This window comes from Fukomys damarensis, unplaced genomic scaffold, assembly GCF_012274545.1.
Source record: "Fukomys damarensis isolate Sample0158 unplaced genomic scaffold, DMR_v1.0_HiC HiC_scaffold_10, whole genome shotgun sequence".
In the NCBI taxonomy this organism is placed as follows: domain Eukaryota; kingdom Metazoa; phylum Chordata; class Mammalia; order Rodentia; family Bathyergidae; genus Fukomys; species Fukomys damarensis.
The window spans coordinates 14081513-14103496 of record NW_022900922.1 but is presented as its reverse complement, the minus strand read 5'-3'; the positions used below and the strand labels follow the sequence as shown (position 1 = coordinate 14103496).

The window sequence follows — 21984 nt, the reverse complement described above, 5'->3', positions numbered from 1 at the left end:
CAGCCAGAGTGATGCAAACAAGAAGGAAGTAACTGGGCTTCCAGGGCTGACAAAGGGATGTTCTCACTTCTGCTAACACCTGCACCTTAGCCACCCCGAGATGTCCAGAGGGCCTTGTGTGCAGGTTTGCCCCAGCACAGTGAGCAGCTTTCTTTCTAGTTACCTGCATGTCCTGGAGGGGCTGGGGTAGGGGCGGGATTCTGGAAGGACTGGGTAGGATCCAGGAGGCCAGGCCTAGGGCTAAGCCCTGCCCCGCATCCCCCAGCCCAAGCAGCCTTACCCATGTGGTGTGGCCCGCAGCTCGGGCTGAGGGGCCCATCACGATGTTGACGCTGCTGGATGACTGTGTGTCACTGGTGTTGCCCCCCTCTGCTGCCGACAGTCCAGAAATGACGAGAGCACTGGAAAAGCTCCTCTTACCGAAGAGGAAGCTGAGGGTAGAGCTGGTGGAGGAGCCCAGACTGGACCGGATGAGTGCCTCGGCACGCTCTCGGACACTTAGGTGGCCTGTGGTCGTGACGGGGGGTGGCTGGGAGTGCAGAGACGTGGCCGACGTATGTAGGGAGAGCCGGCTACCTGAGGGCCTTGGGGCCAGCTCATGGACCGATGTGGATGTCTGCAGGAAGGCCTGGCGGCTCTCCACAATGGGGCCCGATGAGCTCAGTGTAGGTGGCCTCTGGCTGAGTGCTGAGGGCGCCTGGCCAGACTGGCTCCTGCCCTTCCTGTGGCCTGCAAAGGGAAACACAGCAGCACCTGGTTATCCATGTCCTGCGGGGACAAGAGCTGCCACTGTGGACATGGAGGCTCGTTTCTTCAGAGGGTCAGAGGACAGGGGCCAAACATGAGATAGGAGGGCTGGCCCTGGGGTCTTGCGACACAGCAGGGTGACTACAGTCAAAACTTCGTGATATATTTCTAATAATGAGATGAAAAAGTCTGAGAGCTCTCTGAACAAATGTTGAGGTATGATCAAATATACAGTGAATGTTAAAAAAATTATTACAAGCAGGTGTGATGGTGCATGCCTGTAATCCCAACATTAAATTACCACCCAGTGCCCCATAAATATGTGCCAATTATAAAAGAAGACCCCATTTAAATCTGAGGAACGCACAGCCCATGACTGCAGCAAGTCGCTGAGAATGCTGGTGTCTGTGTGGTGTCTTGGGTACCTGCTCAGCCTGGGTCCCAGGAACCCACAGAGATTAAGACAAGGAACTCAAGGTTAGGATGAGGGCTGGGAGGCCAGTGTGTGACCTGGCTGTATTCCCACGAGCCTGCCAGCCCAGGTCCCAGCAGGCTGAATGTGTGGTGGGTGGGAGCTGCAGCCAGGCAACCACCTTAACCCGGATGGTACCAGCAACTACTTGACCATGTAGAACAATTCTGGATTTCTTCTTATCCCAGGACTTTGGATCCTGTGCTTATCTGATAAATGGTAATAAAGGAAAACATGCGGAGTTCAATCATTTTTAGTTGCCTTGAAAAGGGAGAGAGGATGGTTTGGACCACATGTTCTATAGAAGTTTCCTCTTGAGGTCATAGTCTTGGGTGACATCCATGTCACCACCAAGCCCAGCCCTCAGTTGAAGCAGTCTTGCCTGGTGTGGCCCAGCTCCCTTGGCCAACTGTCCTTCCGTGAGGCCTCTGCGGGTCCCCGCCCTTGCTGACTCCCGTCTAGAAAGGCCATGTTTGACAGGATTGGACTGCCCCAGAGATGTGGTTCTGTCCATGCCTCTGGAGGAGCTCAAAGTGGGCCTCTGCTTAGGCTCTTCTGGCACCCTCAGGACACAGCTTCACAGAGGGAGCAGCTAGAAGACAAAGCTCACCGGGACACTGCACTGCTCACTTAAGCATCAAGAATCCCTAAGCTCTACTTTTTTTTTCTTTTGGTACTGGGAATTGAACTCAGGACCTTGCACTTGCGAGGCAGGTGGTGGCACCACAGCTAAATCCATGGCCCCCCTAAGCTCTACTTCTATTCTGGGCGTAGCTGGTGAAGTGCAGCTGCACGGATGCCTCACGGCCTGGACAGTTGGGTGTGGAGGAGAACGTGCCAGACACATTGTATCTTGTTCTACCCCACCCCAGATGCCATTGTTAATCCTGCAAGTGATGATTCTGAGTATTTGTGCATGTCCGCCAGAAAGTGACACATCATGAGAGAACTTCTCAGGGAACAGACGACTATGGAATGTCCAGGGTCTCCCAGCCTGCACCTCCAGGGGCCTTTCCTCCTTCAAGGGTCTTGCTCAGCCCTCAGTGCCACAAAGTCCCTGCTCACACGGTGGAATGTTTCCCTTGCAGAAGAAAAAAAAAAAAAAAAACAGGAGGAAAAAGACTGACAAATTAAGAGTTCAGAGCAGTGATCATGGTTTGTTAGTTTATTCAGAGTAGTTTACTCAGGGTTAGTTTTTTCCGAGTAGTTAAAACAAGGCCAAGCATCTGTTTGTGATTTACACTGAGAGGCTGATCAGTGCTCCACAGGCCACCCCACTACCTCTAGGAACAAAGGGACAAAGCCACCACGGGTAGCAAATAGAGTAATGTGCAAGGCCAGGACCCTCCCCGTTTCACTGCTTCTGAGTTCTTTTGGCTCTTTTGCTCTTTTTTTAAATTTAATTTTGCAAATGAAACAGCACCATGTAAGCAGGCCACACTAAAACCATTTGTGCCACCCAGGATCATTATTTTACAGCTTAACTTATTTTGCCAATTACTGCATTATCAAATTATGAGTTTCTAGGGAACACTGAGTGGAAATACAGTGTGAATTACTCTCCTCTGGGCATTATCCTTCATCTCTGATCGTTATCTGAGAGGCCGTAGTGCAGATTCTGGACAATCCAAGGACCCAGCCTTCCTCTCCTGTGGGGAATTAGACTGGTGGTTTTCCCAGTGCTCCTGGGAAGTAGGTCACAGGCCTTGCGCATGCCCACCCTCCTCCAGCTGTGACACATTCTACTCCCTAGCAGAAGGGTGGTGGCTGGTCAGCCCCAGTGAGGTTTGCACGTGTGCTTGGCAGTGGGGCCTGGAGTACTGCGCAGAGACACCCAGCATAGTGGCCTGGGGAGAGGACACCTGTTGGTGGCAGAGGCTGGAGTAAGGAAGGGCAGTTGGGTCCTTAGGTACAGGCAAGCCTCAGTCTTTGTGAGAGGAACGAGACCCTGTAAAACCGGCTCTAATGCATCCTTCAGAATTGCTCCCTCACTGCCATCCATCCTGCCCGTCCCACAGAGGCAGGTCCCAGCCTGTGAGGCTCCAGGCCTGCTTCTTATGGCACTTGGCATACTGTGGCAAGACCAATACAAGGTCTACTCTGCCATTTGCCTTGACCTTTTGAAGCAAAAGACTCCTGCATTGTTTCTGTTACCTCACACTCAGCATAAATGACCCCAATAATAGATTACAGGACAGAGCAACCTGGCACAAAAACCCTGCTGGGATCCAGGAGACCTCCTCAGAGTTTGTGGTGGATTCAGGACTTCCAAACCTTGGCAGTTAGAACCATTTGGGAAGATTAAAAAGCACTTGGCCCTAGCAGCTGAGACCCGTGCATGTCACCTGCAGGGAGGCCACAGTGACAACGGTGAGTCCTCCACTGCTCCAGGTCAGGCATTGAGAGGTGGCTCAGAAATATCTCCCTAATGGAACACAATCCCTGTGCCCACACTGGCTTCCTCTCTGGAAGCTGCATGGCCCAATTTAGATGGGCAGGGAGCTCTGGAGAAGGGCAACTGGAGGGCAGAAGCCAGAGAAGCCCATGGCTGAAATAAAGTCCCACTGTCTCCATAGCAATGAGGTTTCCCTTTGGAGGTGATGGTCTGCCGGGAATGGCAGGCAGATGGCTTCCTTGAAGTGTCCCAGGCACTCAGGGATGCCAGGTGCCCCCCCCCCATGGTGGCCTTGTCTCAGGGCTTGTTCTTCTTGGGACCCCAGGGGCTACCTGCACATAAGGCCTCAAGACAGAACCTCAGGTGGAGAAACTCTGCCCCTGCACCTGGAAACCCCTAAGTGCCCACACTGGGACTGGAACCCAGTTGGTTTTATGGTCTAGAGAGGTGGCTGCCTTGCCAGGCACACCTGCTCTATGGGCCTTCTGGAGACAGCCTGGGTGTGCTGGGTGGGAAGGGCCTGCAGGGAGGGAGCCTTTGGCCCCTCCCTTCCCAGGGTCAGTGCGGCCAGAGCCTTATCACCAAGCTTCGCCAGATGCTCAGTCCTTGGTGGGACTCTGGCAGGGAATTTGGGTACGCAGGACAAAATAGTGACCTCAGGAAAGCTACCAGGATCGGCACTTCTAGCTATGACAGACTCTGATGGCTGGAAGCCCCCCAAGGAACTCTGAGCTCTAAGGCCTGCTGCCTGCCAGGTGGGAAACTATGGTATAAGCAGCCAAAGCTAGAGGAGGTCTGTCCACCCATCCAGTCACCCAACATCAGCTGAGCTCAGGACCAGCCTTGCCTGAGCAGCACCCACGGGGACAGGAAACTGTGGAAACGGGTTTGTGCCACTAAAGTCCACGTCCTGAAGTTCCTCAGCACCACTCTAGAGCCTAGTCCCACACTCACAAGGCTAGGATGTTCTCTGTAGGTTGATGGCTCCCGCTACATGAAAATTCAACAGCCTCTAGGACCAGCTGACCGTGACCACCCAGTGTCGAAGTCCATCACAGGGTAAAGTGTGTTTTGGAACCATGCCCTGTGTTTTGGCCAGTGGGAATGAGTGGACTTTAGTCCACCCTGGCACACTAATGAAAGCCTGCTGTTCTCTTTGTTTTGGTAACAGCTTGGTCGCTCTCTTGACCGATTGCTGACTCCCTTCAGTCAAGGCCTCAACTGGGCTGAACCCACTCCTCCCTGTACCCCTGTCCATAAAGCTTTGCCCTTTAGGAGTGTTCGTGTTTACGGTATTCGGCCCAGTCTCCTGTCTACCATATCTGGGTCAAGAGGTTTCATCATCTGGTATCAGTCCTTGATGTGATGTAGCTGTTAAGACGGGGGTAGGGTGGAGCTCTAGTCCAACACGACCAGTGTACGTTTAGAGAGGGGTCATTTGGACACAGATTTGCATGTAGGGAGAACAATGCTGTGTGAGGGTGAAGGAGGAGGTCAGGCTGCTGCTTCCACAACCTTGGAATACAAAGTCAGCCAACAATTCAGAAACCAGGGAGATACTTGGGACAGGGGTAACTACCTCTTGACTTTGGACTTTCACCGTCCAGACTATGGGTCAAGAAGCTTCTGTTATTTAAGCCATTTGGGCTGTGGGACTTGTCACTTACCCAGGTGTATTCTGAGTAACAGATGTCATTCAACACAAGACAGCATGGGGGGGGAAGTGAAGATAAAATCACCTGTGTGAAGGGGAGATTATGACCCTGTGAGTTGTCAGAGCTGCCCTGAGGCCAGGGAGAGTGAAGCTGAACAGGTCTTCCTGTCTTACAGGCCAGGAGGGCACAGCCATAGCGATTCACCCTATCTCTGCAGCTCTCTCACCCTCCACTGGGCACCTGCCCAGGGTAGTCTGCCTGGCTACAGTGGCTTCTTCCTTAGGCATGGCCATTCCCTGAGCCGGGTGGGGGTGCCCCCGGCTACTCCAGGCAGGCAGGACATCCCACATCTGTTCCTTTCCTGCCCTTTCCTGCCTACAGTGAGGAAAGGGATCCCTGGCTGGCTGCCTCAGAAGGACCAGAGCATTGGCTCTGCCTGCTTGTGGCGCCACAAGGAAGATCCCTAGTAAGTGGGGCCCTTGCCAGCCAGGGGATAGGACAAAGCTGTGGCAGCAGGGACAGTACCAGAGGCACAGATGTAGTGCTAGAAGTGAGCATGTGCCAGGCATTCAGGGTTCTCAGGGCTGGGACAGGGTGGCAGCATCCAGGGCCAGGGCCACGGCCACAGCAGCACATGGAGATTAGGATGGTGTCTGGTGCAAATCCTCTATCAGCTGCTATTAGCTGAGTACCTTAGGCAGTGACTCACCTTCCCTGTGCTCGGTTCCTCCCGCTGCAAGGAGAGGACAGAGAATGGTCTTGGTGTCCAGAGTCCTGTAGGCTTGGGGGAACCTGCGCACACACGGCCCTCAGTGTGCTGGCCCCACAGAGCAAGGCCAGAACTGAAAACAGTCACCGCACGTGGGTTCACAGGGCAAGAAGGCTTCCTAACCCCCGGCCAACACACAGTCTCAGGACTGGGGCAGACAAAAGCTGCAGTGGGGCCAGTGGGCCAAGGCCAGGAGCCTTGGAGGAGCAGTACTAATAATCAGTAATAACAGCTGGTTTAAGGCTTTTGAAGGTCCTGCCCTGACAGCTGCCCCAAAGGGCTCAGAGGGCTACGGTGAGCCCAAAAGGCCCACCGCCATGGCTGGCTCTGGGCAAAGGGTGCCAGGCTTCTCCAGGTGGGCAACTGCAGCCTTCTCTGCTCTCAGAGGAAGCAGTCCACCCACCTTCCCTCTCACCACACTGCAGACCCTGGCTTGCCAGGCTGACTGGTTCCCTGAAGGGAGGCAGAGGCTCAGGCTCCTCGCCCCAGGACCATCTTGCACTACCCATCTGGAAAGTTACCTACTCAACCCCGAGATTTGTTTCTCCTGCGACAACAAATGTTACGGAAGGAATAAGATCCTTTCAGGCGAGAACCAGGTGCAGCATGGTGGCCTTGGGATGAGGAATTGGGCTCAGGGCAGACAGCAGGTGGAAGAGGGAAGGGTCTGTTTCTTTTTTAAATGTTTGATGTTGGCTCCTCCGCCCATCTACCCATCTACTTATCCACTCTTCTGTCTTCTGTCAGTCATCTATCTATGTATCATTTACCTGTTGTCTACCTCTCCTGTTATTCATCTGTGTCCCTGTCACCTATCTGTGCACCTGTTGTCTACTGTTCATTAATCATCTATTACCATCTATCTCCATGTCTGTCAATCCTCTGTATATCACATCTATGATCTCTCACCTTTACCTGTGAATCTATCAACTTTGGGTATCATCTCTGACTCTCTTATCTCAAGCTATACTTAAATCTCGTTTATCTGTCCCATCTATCTAACTATCCATCTATCTTCACCTGTCATCCATCTCCACTTCTCTATCATCTATCCATCACCTCTATCTACCTATCATCTGTCACCTATATCTTTCTTTTGGTTCCTATCATCTATCCATATTCTACCTATCACACTTAGTACATGTATCTATGATATGCATCTATCACCCGAATCCGTCCATCCGTCCTGCCCATGTTTATACAGTCCTATCACTGTACCTCCACCCTCTGCTTTACCTGGGCACTCCTTTCCAGGCTCATCTGGTACAGGGCTCACAGGAAGGCATGTACAGAGGTGTTTAGTAAATGTTTCTGAAAGATGAGGAGGTAGAATTGAGGCCAAACAATGAAACCACTAACAGGCTTCAGAGAGCAAAGCCAAAGAATCAGAAGAAAGCATCTGTCTCCCTGGTCCCCAGGCCATGTCCTCTGCAAACACCCCGGGATCTTCTGGCTGCCAGCACCCCTCCCATCTACACAGCAACACCAGTGGATGTTAGAACCCTGTCCATCTGGCTCAGCTTGACTTTCCTATTCGGAGGTCATTTAAACAGGATTTTTAACTTTAGACTCAGCCTGATTTGGACCCAGCCACCTCTGGTGCTACTGTCAGAGGCGACCTTCCATCCCCCTTTCCTTACCCTCTGGAATGCTGCTGGCGGTGAAGGGGCGAGGACCAGGGAGAGCAGCAGGTTCAGTGGCCTGTCTGTGCAGGAGGAGGCAGGCAGAGGACACAAGGGATAACCAGGAAAGACATGGGAGGGGATGGATGAATGGCTGCCCAAGATGATGGACAGACTGACAGACAGATGATCAAAGCCAGACCTCACAGGGGCGGAGGATTTTCTTGAGCAGAGCTCTACAGGGTCAGTTCATTTGGACAGCCATTGTCCAGGGACGACTCTTACTGGAGGAAGAGCTCTTGGCATGAGAACGACGACTTACCCAATGTGGGGGCCGAGGCCCTGCGCTGCAGCACTCACCTGTCCTCTGAGCACCTTCACGCGGGGAGGCCCAGGGCTGGGTGCAACCTTTCTGGGGCTGCTCTGTGCTGCTGTCCCCACTCGGGGCCCCACCCCCATCCAGGTCCTCAGTGGCGCCTCCACTCCTCTGCCCAGTGTTGCAGTCCTTGCGCATGCTGTGAGAGGAGACAGCTTCCAGGGCTCGGCCACTCACTGTGCCACAACGTCACAGCCAACATAAGGTCCCCAAGACTAGGTCACCCAGGGATTATGCAGTTGTCATGGTCTTTGTAAGTTGTGCTTACTTACTGATGCTTGCACAGTGAAGAAATCACCTCATGATTTGCAGAATGCATTTTTGCTGCTATGCATCAGGGGACTGACCCTGAGTCCCTCACAGCTGTGTCTGAGTTGGACAGACGACCGTGCTCTCCAGGTGAGCAGTACCCTGGGTGCACGTGGGGAGTGGGTGCTTGTTTCTTAAGCCCTGGTGTCTAATAAGTGAACAGACACACCAGGTGGAAAAGCCCCAGGAGAACTCGTGGCCTTGATACCTGGTCAGGTGCACAGCCATGATGAGAGACCTAGCACAAGTTCAGGTAGGTCTCAGTCTGAGAGGCCTAGGAGGTGACTCTGTAAATTGTCCTTAATGCGCTCAGAGCCCACTTGTTGGACAAACGACCAGTTAGATGCCACTTGGACGTGGTTGCATTCAATGACACAATGCTGACAGGCAGTGTAGCTTATGTCTAGATGTCCCCCCAAAGCCTCATAAAGTCATAGGTGGGGTTTTTCAGAGGAGGCTGGATCTAGAGTGTGTGACACTGGGATGGATTCATGGTGCAGTGCTGGGATCAAGGGCACTGGAGTGCTGCCCACCCTAAGTAGCCTGGATATGATAAAAGGGGCAGAAAGACTCTATTAACATCCCTTGTTGCTTTTGCTACCTTGTGGGCTCCATGAACTGTTCTCTGTGATGCCCCTTTGCAAGCCACCCTGCCTTGGGGCCAGCCTATTATGGACTGAAGCCTCTACAAACTGAGCTAAATAAACCTTTCCCCACTTTAACTTGGAGTGTCAGATATTTTATCTCAGCAATGACAGAAAAGTAACCAACACAGATTGCACGAGCGTTGCATGCCCAACCCATGGCATGCAGGTGCAAGCCTTTGTGGCACACTCCTACCTCATCCACCTGGCTCGGAACCACGTCCTCAGCCTGTCCAGTGTGACAGGCCCGCCCCAGACATTCCTCAGCTGCCGGTGGGTCCCCAGGTAGGATGTGGTTAGTGGAGAGACATACATGGGGTAGCCCAGGGGCTGGTCACAGGAGGAGTTGATCAGGTTCCGCAGGACCTGCTTATTGTTCTGAATGCTGCCACGCTCTGGGTTGCGGTTGCGGAGGAAGATGAGCTCCTGCTGCTGCCCAGCCCAGAGTCCTCGCACGCACTCTTTGTTCACCTGCAAGCACGGGGAGAAACACGTGGCCTGTTATTGACCAACCAGCGAGGGGGACTCTGGGATCCCACATGTGTGACTGTGCACTGAGCCAAAGGTTCTTGTTAGTCAATCCTACAAAACTTAGATGATGCCATTTTTATGTGAAAACTGGAAATGGAAAGATTTTGTTTAAGCCTTTTGGCTCAAAGCTATATGAAAAAAGCAGTGTAGGGAACAAGGCTCCTCAATGGAAAAGCAGAAAAAGCAGTCAGATCCTGGCCCTCATTCACAACTGTGTCTGCTGAGATGTTCAGTCCACGCCCTTGGTGTACAAGGTAGAGCTGACCCTGCTGGGGACGGTGGTACCCAGGCTCCTGGCTGGTTTCCGGTTCTGGCTACTGCTTCTTTGGGCTGACCTTTTGACCTGAGGCTATTGGCCCAGAGACATGCACATTGGTGCCAACCACCTTCTATTTCTTCCTGGGTAGTCCCCAGCCAGGGCCTTGGGCCGGGAATGGGGTTAGGGCCATGGCCATACCTTGATCACTTTGAAGCTCAAGAAGCCCCTGTGAAGCATGATGACCTTGTACTCATCAGTGCCCTCGTCCACCACATGGCGCAGGGTCAGCAGCTCCTCCCTGTTGGACAGCACAGCACCCCGCCAGGCTGGGTCGGCCTCATGGCAGATCACCACTTTCTGCTCAAAGGACTGGATGGCCCCATAGAGGACTGCAGGGTCTTCGTATTCATCAGGGCATGTGAACTGATCCTAGGGGAAGTCACGTGGGCAAGTGCAGAGATGGTTACTCCAAGACCACATCATCTCCAGTCTTTCCCCCTCCCCATTCATTCTCTGAATCCTGAGCAGGGTGCAGGGCATGTGTCTCCTCTAACAGCCCGCACAGTAGAGCATGCCCAGGAAAGAGCTTTGTGGCTATGTCCCTATGACTTAGACACTGGTTGGGCACTCTGAAATGCCATGATCTCTAGCCAATGGACTTCTGAGCAGCTCCTGAGGGCAAACTGCTATTGGCCAATGTCGAGACTTTCCAATGGCCTCAGTGGGTATTAACCAAAGTGATTCCCAGTGCTGTGCAGAGAAAGGGGACGGTAATTCCCAAGGCTATTTTTTCCCTGAAGTTTCAGGCTGAGACATTGTCACGAAGTGGGGTTTTTACCTGGTGCAGTTTCAGGGACATCCTGATGGCGGGAGCAACAACTTTATGCAGCAGGTCCATGTCGGCAAACACCCACTCGTCCTGTGCTGTGATCCTGAAGTCACCTTTGAACAGTGCGTGGAGGCCATGGAGGAAGGAGTCCAGGCTGCAAGACATGGGCTTATCACACTGTATGCACGAAGGCAGCCCGCCATTTGGCCAGGGCGTGAATCTTCCAATGTAAGGGTCATCTTAATAGTTTTAGCCTGATTCAGCAGGAAAGAACCCAAGCTAGAGCACCAAATGCCTGGCTTTCCAGCCAGGTTTAGGGTCCATGACCAGTGTTAATGTTGGAGCATGCGGCCATCTCTGGTCACTTTAGGAGACACCAAAATGATTTCCGAGGGCAAAATTCAAGGCTCATTTTGGGACAGATTAAATGTGTTTGTTCAAAGTGTGTTGAAGACAGCAGGCTCATCTTTCCCAAGACTACTGCTGGCCTCCACGTCTCAGGAGGTGACCGTGCCAACCGTGCCACCACCCAACACCTGTATTTCTCTTTGTTTTCTGGGTTGTATTATTTGTAATAAAAACTGAATTGTATCATAACACGGAGAGAGAAAACAAAACGAAATGAAATGAAATTGGAAACCGGACATTTAGATTCTTACAGCACTTCTGTAAGAGGAGGCAGCGTAGAGAGGACATGACAGATTGCTCAGGATTTCAGGGCTGGCTGGTTTCCAGTCTCCAGACTGATCCTGCTTCCTGCCATCCCTGCCTTACCCATCATCACTGAGCAGTGCTTGGGGCTGGAGCATCTTTAGTATGGGGTGAGCATGGGGATAGGTTTGAAAAAGTGACCCATCCTGCATTCTGATGAGGATTGCTGTGCTCTCTTGCAGAAGGAGCAGCTCCCTGAGCAGGCTGACTGTGATAGGGGGAGCAGGGCAAGTGTGGAGGAAGGAACTGCCCAGGGCAGCTGCTCCAGGATTTAATAAGGCAGCTCAGCAAGTAGGACTTTGGATTCAGTGCAGTGCTTTAGACCTGCACATCAGGGAAATGGCTCTGCTGGTTGCTGTTTTAACATTTCACCATGAAATGTATCAGTATCGTTAATTTCCTGCTGGAGCTCCCTTGAGAAAAATACAGAGGCTTTGTGCCAGAGCAGACTGTGGGAAACAGGAGCAGCCAGGGGCTGGTCAGGTGGGGCTAGCAATGCTGTGGCTTGGAGGAGCAGGGAGCCTTCCAGAGAGAGAAAGATCCAGAGGATCCTTTCTCAACAGAACCAAAGCTTCCTGGGTCATGAGCTGTAGCCAGGACAGCGGAGTCATAGGACAGCAGAACTGGGCTTGCAGGAAGGCTGATGTGGGAACAGAGGCCTTGAAACATGAATGATGCCTGCCATCTGCATTCAGCTGAAACATTTGAGGGTGCTCCTGTCATCAGAGAGGACTGAGCACTAAACCACAGGACCACGTGCTAAGAGTTGGTGGACATATTCAGGACAGGATCCACGATGCCATGCTGTGTGCTGAGAATGGCCTTACACATGTGTCAGAGAAAAAATCTTCCTCCAGATGTGGGGATGGGGACAGTGCTAAGGAAGATCCAGGGACCTGCTCAGAGCACCAAGCAGCACCACAGACAAAGGAGAAGACCAACAAGTTGCAGCTTGGCCTGTGGTGGACTCAGCAGCAACTGCAGAGAAGCTCTCAAAGGGATTATTGGGCACAGAGGACACTTAGCTTCCCAAGAGCTCAGTAAGATGCCACACCTCCTTTCTACGGCCCCCAACACTACATACTGCACAGTCCCTTTTCTTCTGGAAGGAACAACAGACACATTCGTGCTTAATGCTGTTCTATGAAATGGTTTTCATATAAACCAAAGCCAGGGTTAGAATTCCATTAGGTTGTGGGTATTAACCCTAGCACCTCACAGATCCTGGGGTCCTAAAAGAAAGGTGTTTCATTACCTGCCTTTTGTCCCTTGAGAGACAGAAGAAGAAGGCAAAGGGCTATGAAGAGTAGGGCAGGCGGAAGGCGGAGTGAGCGGAGAAGTGGAGCTTTTCTACTGAGAAGCTGAGAGAAGACAGCCCCCCTCCAAGGCTGGAAGACAGTGGTGCCTGAGTAAATAGAGCTCAGCCTTCAGAGGGACTGAACAGCCGCCCTGTGGCCCCACTGGAGGAGGGAGTGAAGCCACTGACCTGCCTGGCATGGATCTGCCTCAAACCATGTGTGTGCTGAGTAGTGTAACAAAATCAAAACAGCAATGGTGTATTTTTTTTCTTTTTCTTTCTTTCTTTCTTTTTTTTTTTTTAAGCTGAAAAAGCTGGTACGTGTTGCTTAGGCTGTAACTGATCCAGAACAGATCCCGACTTCTCTTTCTGTTTCCTGGGCTGATGTGAGGTGGGGTGACTGGTGGAAACACGGTTCCCTCCACCTTCCTGAAAACAGACGTTCCCTGCCTGGGGGCTGAGGGTTGCTTGCAGGACCGGCCTCTCCCAGTGCTGTTGCTGCAAGTCTACCCAGGCTGGCTTCTGCAGTCCGGCTCATCCAGTGACCCCATCCATGTTTCATGGCAAAGACATTGTAGAGCTAGTCCATGAAGCAGAAGCTGTGTCCACATTCTTGCTTTTTAGTTTTCGTTATCCACAGAGGAATTCTCACAGCTCTGTTCTAGCCAACGGGTGATCATTTACCTCTGAGCCCCAAATGGCTCAATCACCAACCAGCTCAGCCTCGATACCACTTGTACCTTCTCTGATGGTGGTTCTCAACCGGTGGTGATTTTGGACCCTGGGGAGCATTTGGCAATGCCTGTGATATTTTTGGTGTCACAACTGATGCATGTGATGTGCCTGGTACTCCGTGGTTAGAGCCCAGGATGTTTCTATAATATAGAAGTCAGGCCCCCCACAAAAACCTGGCAGCCCAAATGTCAGTTGTGCCACTGCTGCAGAGCTCTGTTCCTCTGGGAAAGAAGGGGCTGGAGCGTGAGTTCACGTCTGAGGTCACTGTCTAGGATCAGGCCCTATCACACTGGGACTTGGGGGGAAACAACTCTGGTGCCAGGAGAGTTTCTGCAGGACTCATAGGGACATCTTTACCACAACAACTGAATTCCCAACAGACCCATGTACCATGTGCCTGCACAATGCATACTAAAGAGGCTTCTGCCGCAGTGCACCACCACAGATGTGATGCTTGTAGAACACAGGCTGACGGTCATGTGTGCTGTGTGGCTGGGCTTTCTGAGTTTACTCATCAGTAATGGGGACACTGATGGCCGCCTGGATCATCACCACCCGAGGCCCAGACAGCAGCCCATGTTGGCACCACAGCAAGCTCTCCCTGTGCACGCTGTCCCTCTCTGGGCCCCCCAGCCTCCATTCACTGGCATAATGGCCACTTCTACGTCTTTTGGCCACATTTCCACAACAACTCCCCAAACAAAACAAAGGTCCAGATGACCATCAGCACCTTTGAGTGACCAAAAGTGAGGCAGAGGGAGAATGAGGCCTCTCATTTTCCTGTTTTGTGGAGTCCACTTCACCAATTCACCCCATCTCACAAGATATATTATTATTATTGTATTAATTTTTTTCATATATGAAGAAATAGTCCAGAAAACAATCAGAGAAAAAAATCAGGTCTGATGGGAGAAAACAATACTCAGAATTTCACATTACAATGAAGAAGCTTGGGAGCAAATCCGTGACTGTGCTATTTTCCTGAAGCATCTCCTTTCAGCAGTGGGTCCTTCAAGGCTGCAGAGCACCTGCCACAGTGAAGTGCCAGGGCCCCTCCCACACACACCACCACCACCTCCCACCGGCCTCCAGCAACGTCCTCATGTCTGAAGCGATGCATGCACTGTGTGCCTGCCCTCCCTGGACAGATGTCAACGTTGCCTTTGTGTTTTCTCTGTGCAGGGAAGTGGCTCCAACACCAAGATACCACATTGCATCCTGGCTGTCCTACCCACTGCAGAACACTCTGGAAGAAGCCCTGTCATCCCTCACGTAGCTCTATGGCACCTGGGTTCCTTCACAGCAGGCACCACACTGGGAGACAGCATATGCCCCAGCAGAGCAGAGGGATGCAGCCTGACCCCAGCTTGGCTCTGACACTGGTCCCCTGTCCTTTCATCACCTATTTGTCTCCATGTTCAGCACACCCAAGGGTATTGAAAGGCTTGGTGAGGGCCTGCAAAGCATCTCTGCTTGAGGGGACTGAGTGCACAGATGTGGCTTGAGGACACTGGTAAGTGTGGGGAGGGGTGGCGGCACTTCTGAGTTCGTCCCGCGTCCGGCAGTCATCTTGTTCTGGCCTTGCAACCTGAGAGACACTCTAGCTATGCCCGAGGGCCCTGGGCACTAAAGGTGCATGGTGACAACCACCCCCATGGGTAAAGTGCCACTCCAGAGGGCAAAGTGTCCCTGAGCTTAGGCCACAATGGGCTGCACACAGCAGGCATCCTTGGCAGCTTTTCTTAACACAAGTCAGCACAGAACACAGCCACAAGCAACAAGCAAGGATAGGTACCAGGTAGGAGAGAGCAGTCCTTCACAGAAAATACATCCCAGACCTCAGGCTTAAAAGTATCAGTGTTTGCTTATACATCCATACGCTGCATCACTATAACATGTCAACACTTTATTTTAAGACATGTTATCTAACTACACTTTTACCACTGCATTCAGCACATTTTCTGAGATGACTGTTTACTTACTCTTTCTCTCTAGTTTCACATGCACATATTTTTCCTTCTTGGAGACTGTCCATTAAAGCTTTGTTACTTTTGCAAAATCAAAATATTTCCCCAACAAATCAGTCAAGGGAAGCAGTTTGTGATGTATGCCAGGTGCTATGTAAGAACTAAGGGGGCAGAGGTGATCAGCGCTCAGAAGTCACCTGGACTCTAACATGGAATATGGGGAAATGATTTGCTGGATCTCATAAAGCACACCTGAGGCACTCTCCTGATTTAAAAATTGTACAAGGGTAGAGTTCACATAAGAGTTCACACGTGTTCACATACACACACACGTGCACACACCCAGATCATGAGCCTCTCTTTGAATGTGGATATAATTATAGTAAGTAAAACATTAGCAAACTGAGTCCATCATTGTGTAAAAAGAACAATACATCACGTCAAGTACAGTTTATCTCAGAATTGTGAAGATGTTTCCACATGATAAAAATGTATTACTCTAACAACTCACTGTATCAACAAATTATAGGAGAATATCATCTGAACATAGGCCCCCAAATTCTAAAAGCAATCAACACCCTTTTCTAATGAAGGATAGGAAGAGATAAAAGCTCACAACTTGATAAAAATGGACAACAGAAACCTGAACTAAGCTTCATTTTTACTGCTAAAATATTAGACGTCTTTTCATTCATGTCTAGATAAAGGAAGGATGTGCCGGGCCAGATGTCCATGTCTTATACCCTGGGTTCTTTGGCTATGGTTAAACTGAGGAGTGAGGGAGTGGCCCAGGTGAGCCCTATGTGACCATGAGGGTCCTGCAAGAGGAAGAGGGAGGCTACCGAAGTGGTGCTTGGATCAGAGGAGGTTTGAAGGTAGGACTCTGGGGACTATGAGGATGAGGGAGGGTCCTGGGTAGAGCAGTCTCCACTACACCAACAAGCAGAGTTGACACTGAAACTACTTGAAACAAAGAAAAGCCCATCAAAACCAAATTGCAAAAGCATCTGAGAAGCAGTGCTTCTTCAAGCACAAAGACAGAAAGCAGACCAAGCAAGAAGGGCTGGGTCAGAGATATCCCAATGCAGTGCATAAGGACTGGATTGAAGAAGTATTTGAAAATGTAACACACAGGATCTGAAAAATATTTGCTGTTTGTATGAAAATTTGAAATTCATAAAACAATTAATAATTGATCAAAGACTTTGTTGTATTGTTTTAACCAGGTCCTCAGCTACTATGGATATCTGAAATCTCATTTTGTGGTTTCAAGTGCAAGATTCTAGGAGGGCCTTCACAGACATTGTCCTTTTGGATTAATACGCTTTCCCAGGGGCCACCTCCTACTGTTTCCTGAAGTCATCGAGTGAATGTTCTAATAGACTCTCAACAACATCAAAGTAGTTCCAGATGGCCACAGGGATAGCCTGGGTCCAGGCTGAGGCTGAGCCAAATAAGAGAAAAAGGAGAGGCAGGAGGCCAGTTCATGCCACCCCACAGCATTTGCTTACAAATGTTAAGGGTCAGGCATTTGGCATCTCTCAGATAGGAAGAAAACCACCCCCAAACATGGGAGTTGAAAGCACAGCTAGTGTCACAAATCTAACTACTCTCAGTTCTTGTCTTTCCTCCTTGTGACCAAGCTAAGGCTCCAGACAGATGTTAAAAGTGCTCACTCTCACAACTCATGGTTGAGCAGCAGTGATGGCCCATAGCGCCCACCGTAGGAAAGACATGGAAACACAATCCCAACAAATCTCTCTGGAACTGCTTACCTGGGGCCTTCAAGCAAGCAGACAGGTTTTGCCTTTGACAAGCTTATCATCAACCTACTAGCAAAACTCACTTGAATAGAATATCAAAAGAGCCTCTTCTGCAGAGGACCATATCAGCCCTGTAATACAGAAATACTTCAGAAAGCCCAGGTAAAGGAGAAACTGGGAGAGGAGGGCATACGGGGCCCTTTTCTTTTTTAAACTCCTTAGTTCTATATGGGTCTCAACCTTGGTTGTGTACAGAAGCCATATGGGAGCTTGAAAATATTACAATGCAATGTCTGATGCACAAAGCTTCTGGAGGAACTGGCCCAGTCTGAGGGAAGGCCTGGGCATCAGGATGCAGCAAGGTCCCTCAGGAGATCTCATGTACAGAATGGGGTGAGGACCAGCCATCGAGGTGACTCCAATGGCCAAGCAGAGTTTAGCCTGCTGGTCTAAAGTGCTAAACCTCAAATATGTTGGTATAACAGCCAATGATTTGGGTGACATGAAGGCAATGGATGAAGTGGCCGGCACACCGGGGCTGGAGCTATGGGAGCAGCAGGCAGCAGCTAGGGGACAACGGATCATGAGCTCCACCTTTTGAAGGATACTGCCTGGGTGATGGATGACAAGGTCCAGGAGAGAGTTTAGGTTTGTTTTCTTTCTTTAAGAGATTAGGCTATGTCTGCATAGAGTAGGGAGATCTGCACAAAGAGAGGGAGCATCAACCTTTCTAAAGTCCACAGGGACAAAGCAAAGGAGGGTCCAGCCCAGGGCACAAAGGGGAGGGTTTTCTTTCATGAGAAAAAACAGGGAACTAATATTTGTTGAGCATCGATTTTGCTGTGTAGTAGGCCAGGCATGTCATTCTTGTGATTCCCTTCCCCCTTCTCCACAAATCCTCAAAGACCTTTATGTTATGGAAATCCCTGGACCCAGAATTTCTGGGTCTCCATTACCTAGACTGATGATATTTCCCAATCTAATACGCCTAAAAATCATAGTGATCAAATGTGTCTTCTTGCAAACTCAACCAGATTTACTGTGGAAAGAAGTAGAGTATGTGAAAGAAGTCTAAGCAACTCAGCTTTAAAAACACAATGACAAAATCTGCCTGGATGTAAATAACGGGTGTCTGAGCACTTTGAGAAGTCCCCCTGCCCCCAGGTACCTCATGGCCATATTGTGTGCTGCAGTCCCCAGAGCTCTCCTCCCAAGGATGCACAGGGCAAAAGACAGAGTCACCAAAGCAGAGTCTTCATCACTGTCCAGGGTCTTTGAAGGCTGAAAGAGCAAGGATACGAGCTCAGCTTCCTAGGTTCACTGTATACTGATACAGCATCACAAGGATGGAGCTAGGGGAGGCTTGTTAGGGGCCACTGTGGTCATCCAGTCTCTTCTGAAATGGCCCATGTATGGAAGCTCTGCTTCTGGAAGCAGTTTCTCATGTGGTTGGGCATGTGGTTAACAGGGGAGGAAGTGGGAAAAGTGCTTTGAGAGAAAAGGAGCTTAGATGTGGCTGATGAACTAATTCTGAGATTTCAAATATGGTTCTTCAGGTCATGAAGATGTCAGGCTCACAGCCAAAGGATCCCCATCTCGGCACTGTCCTGCAGGAAAAGGCAAAGCTTAAGATTCCAGGGCACATGAGGGCCTTCTCTTCTCCCCATGAGGGCGGGGGCTTTGGATTGATCGTAAACTTACAATCAACAGCTAAGTTAAAAGGGTACAATCAACTAAAAAGGGGGATGCAGAAGAAATTTCAAGTGAAAGTATCTTTTGCAAGGAAAACAATTTCATGAACCAACACTGGAGAATGAAATCATCATTGGACAGCCCACTGTATCAATGGACACTTGTGCCTGGCTTCACCACCTAAAGAGGCACCGCCTGGGCTAAGGGTCTCTGCACATCCCTTCTGGTTGTCTGGAGACAGCAGGTTCTGCCATGTGCTTTGCTGCTACCTGTTTTCAATCATGCACAAGTAGTCCAGGGCCTGGGTTTGTGTGCAGTTCTGCTGACACCCCAAACAATGCATTTCACTGGCTGCTGAGGAAGCTGCTTCTAGCTCGGACCCATTTTCTCCAGCAACATGCAAGGGCTCAGCTTTTCACATCCCAGGAGGCACAGTGAGCTGAGTTCCCACCTGTGCTTTCCTCCATCTCCTTCTCTGCCTCCTCTCTTCCCTTGGGAAGTGCCATTGTTCTTGGTTCCATTTCTAAGATCAGGTCTACCTCCAGAGGTGTCCTCTGCATGGGGACAAAACTGGCACAGGAAATAACACCTACAGAAGGAACCTGGACCATTTAACATAAACAGACTTGGCGTACACATGATTCAATGTCTCAGCAAGTCTTTCCAACCCAAGCATGAAAATTTCGGTCCAGCAGTCTCAAAACATGATTTTTGATAGAGCTTTCCAGTGTCCTAATGCTTAAAACTGTGCACAGTTTTACCTTTATAGATCCTTCCTTTGGAAAAAAACTATATTAATTTTTCCACTAATTATTGCTCAACTGTTAAACGTTTATCTAGATACTTTTTCTCTCTCCTATTTCATATATCCTACCCTGGAGTATAGGAAGAGATGGACACTTAACACTCCTTTGTTTTTATATTTGTGCTCAATGTTGCAGCCCCAGCTGCCCCTTCTGCCCCTACCTCTTGCCTCTTCCCCGCACAGTACTGAATCCACTCCAGGTAGACGTTGCAGTAGCTGGCTCGGGTTATCCCCTGCAGACATGGGACATAGTCATCATCGATGTTGATGTTGAACATTGCAAGGTCACATTCAATGTGATGCCACTTGGCAAAGGGCTGCAGGGACTTCAGAAGTGACTCATTTTTGACCCAGGAGAGGAGCTTGGGAGACGTCACCATGTAGTATATTATACTCTGCAGAAGAGAATGTGAGATTATGCGCTCTTAGAGCCATTTCAAAGACAGGCAACTTGGTTTTATTCGTTTATTTATTAGATATCGGGAAGTAAATCAATCTCACTCAGGTCAGCATGAGACGAATCCTATATGGGGGACCAATTGCACTTCTGCTGGGTTTGATGCTTGCAATCAACCTAAGACTTTCCAAAATGTCCTCTATCAAGGGCCATTGTAGGAAAAAGTGAAAACTGAATGTGAACAGAAGCTCCTGACAGGATATAAGTGATGAGAAGGAGCTACAGCAGCCCTGACCTCCGAGAGACATGCAAGAAACACCATTTGCCAGGGCCCTGCGGGGCTCTGAGGATCCCAGGTGAGGCCAATCATGAGGAAAGGAAATGGTCAACCCTCTCCCAAGGCCTGGCTGGAGTGCTCCATGCACTGAAAAAACCTAGTGCTTGTGAAAAGTTGTGATGCTGTACAGCTGTAGTAACACAAGTATATTCTTCGACCTGATGCCCAGGAAGTACACACCTGTGGCATGTTTACAAATAGCCCACATAAGGTGGGAATGATGGCACACACCTGTAATCCCAGCACTCTGAGAGAATGAAGCAGGAGGGCTGTAAATTTGAGCCCAGCCTGGGCAATCTGGCAGCTTAAAATAAAAAATAAAAAAAGGGCTGGGGATGTAGCTCAGTGCAAAGGCCCTGGGTTCAATCCCCAGTGCTAAAAAAGAAGAAAAAGGAAAGAAATAGCTCATGTTTTCCCTCATTCCAACACTGTACTTATAGGTCCCACTTATGGAAAACGCCACCTACAGGCTTTACTCTTTTGAGCCTCAGCCTTCTTGAAAGTCCTCTTGTAGTTTTTGAATGAATTCATCCCTCAAAAAGGCTGCTTAACCTGAGGAAGTAAAACTGTGACAGAAAAAATTAAAATTCAGGCCTGATATGGACACACAGGCAACAGACAGAGGTGTGCTGTGGAGGAGTCACATCTGACAGTTGCTAGATTTTCATGACAACAGAACAATGGAAATGGTGCCCAAGGCTGTCGATGCCAAGAGGATTCTGGGAGATGGCTGCACATCTCATCTGGAAATCATGAGGCACAAGGGGCACAGTGGTTGCAAAGAGAACCAGACAGGGAGTCCTTCTCTGTTATCAAACATACTCTTTCCAAGTGAGAACCGGGAAGTAATGACATGTGGGTGGTGGTGCTGGAGACAAAGGCCCCAAGCAGTAGCCACAGAAGCGCCTCTCTAGGAAGACTCCTGCCTTCCTCTCCTACACCTCCCTCACTCTGGCTGGGAAATGACACCCAAGGGCACAGATCGCAGGGAGCTCAGATGTCTGACTTCAAGTTCCTCCAGGAGGCTGAGCAGGTGACTGGGCAGCCATGCAAGTGGCTAAACAACCTCAAATGCCCAATTCAGCCTCTGTCAGGACTGAGGGCTGTCTGGACTTGGGGCAGGCTTATCTGTGGTTCCTGGAAGATGGTCTGCCTTCTTTGAAGCATAATTTCTATTAGGCTCCATAATCTCACCACCCACAAAGTGAGGAAATGGAGTCTGTAGACAAATACTGGAATTTAGTAGCCTAGGTGTTCTCTACACTTGTGCCCCAGTCTGAGAAATCCCTTTGCTGTGAGGCAGAGGCAGAGCAGGAGGGCTGCAGGCAGAAGTAAAGGCAGCTGAAATTTGGAGGGACAGGCAGACGTGCTGGTGAGACCCACTGCTCACCGCTGTCCTGAAATCTGAAGTGACATTGTGCACATGAAGGATTCTACATGGCTGGGTGCAGGGTACATGGGCAAGAAACATCAGAAATGGTCACAGGGTGGACAGGTGTGACTTACCTGCCCAGAAAGCGGGCCGAGCGTGGGGTCAGGGAGCAGGCAGGGTAGCAGCAGCCGCAGCAGCAGCACAGGAGAGGCTGAAGCAGAAGGTGAGGGACAAGGGTAGCAGCAGGGGACGGGAGACAGCTGTGCACATTTTATATTCAAAAGCACATACTTTGAATTT

The 21984-nt window shown here is 50.3% G+C and overlaps 2 protein-coding genes across 2 annotated transcripts in view; one reads left to right on the top strand and one right to left on the bottom strand.

Annotated features, from left to right (window-relative positions):
• Ntpcr (nucleoside-triphosphatase, cancer-related) overlaps positions 1-14609 on the top strand; it is a 45039-nt gene extending 30430 nt beyond the window's left edge. Inside the window, exon 5 of the mRNA XM_019207177.2 lies at positions 14534-14609. The gene's annotated coding sequence lies outside the window, so the exon portion shown is untranslated. The remainder of the gene's footprint in view (positions 1-14533) is intronic.
• Positions 1-21984, bottom strand: part of Pcnx2 (pecanex 2) — a 205321-nt gene that overhangs the window by 1139 nt on the left and 182198 nt on the right. Inside the window, exons 28-34 of the mRNA XM_010622007.3 lie at positions 19740-19973; positions 18250-18362; positions 10618-10762; positions 9978-10208; positions 9186-9460; positions 8021-8175; positions 281-729 (exon numbers count right to left, since the gene is read on the bottom strand). Of these exons, the coding sequence (XP_010620309.1) occupies positions 281-729; positions 8021-8175; positions 9186-9460; positions 9978-10208; positions 10618-10762; positions 18250-18362; positions 19740-19973 (1602 nt within the window). The remainder of the gene's footprint in view (positions 1-280; positions 730-8020; positions 8176-9185; positions 9461-9977; positions 10209-10617; positions 10763-18249; positions 18363-19739; positions 19974-21984) is intronic.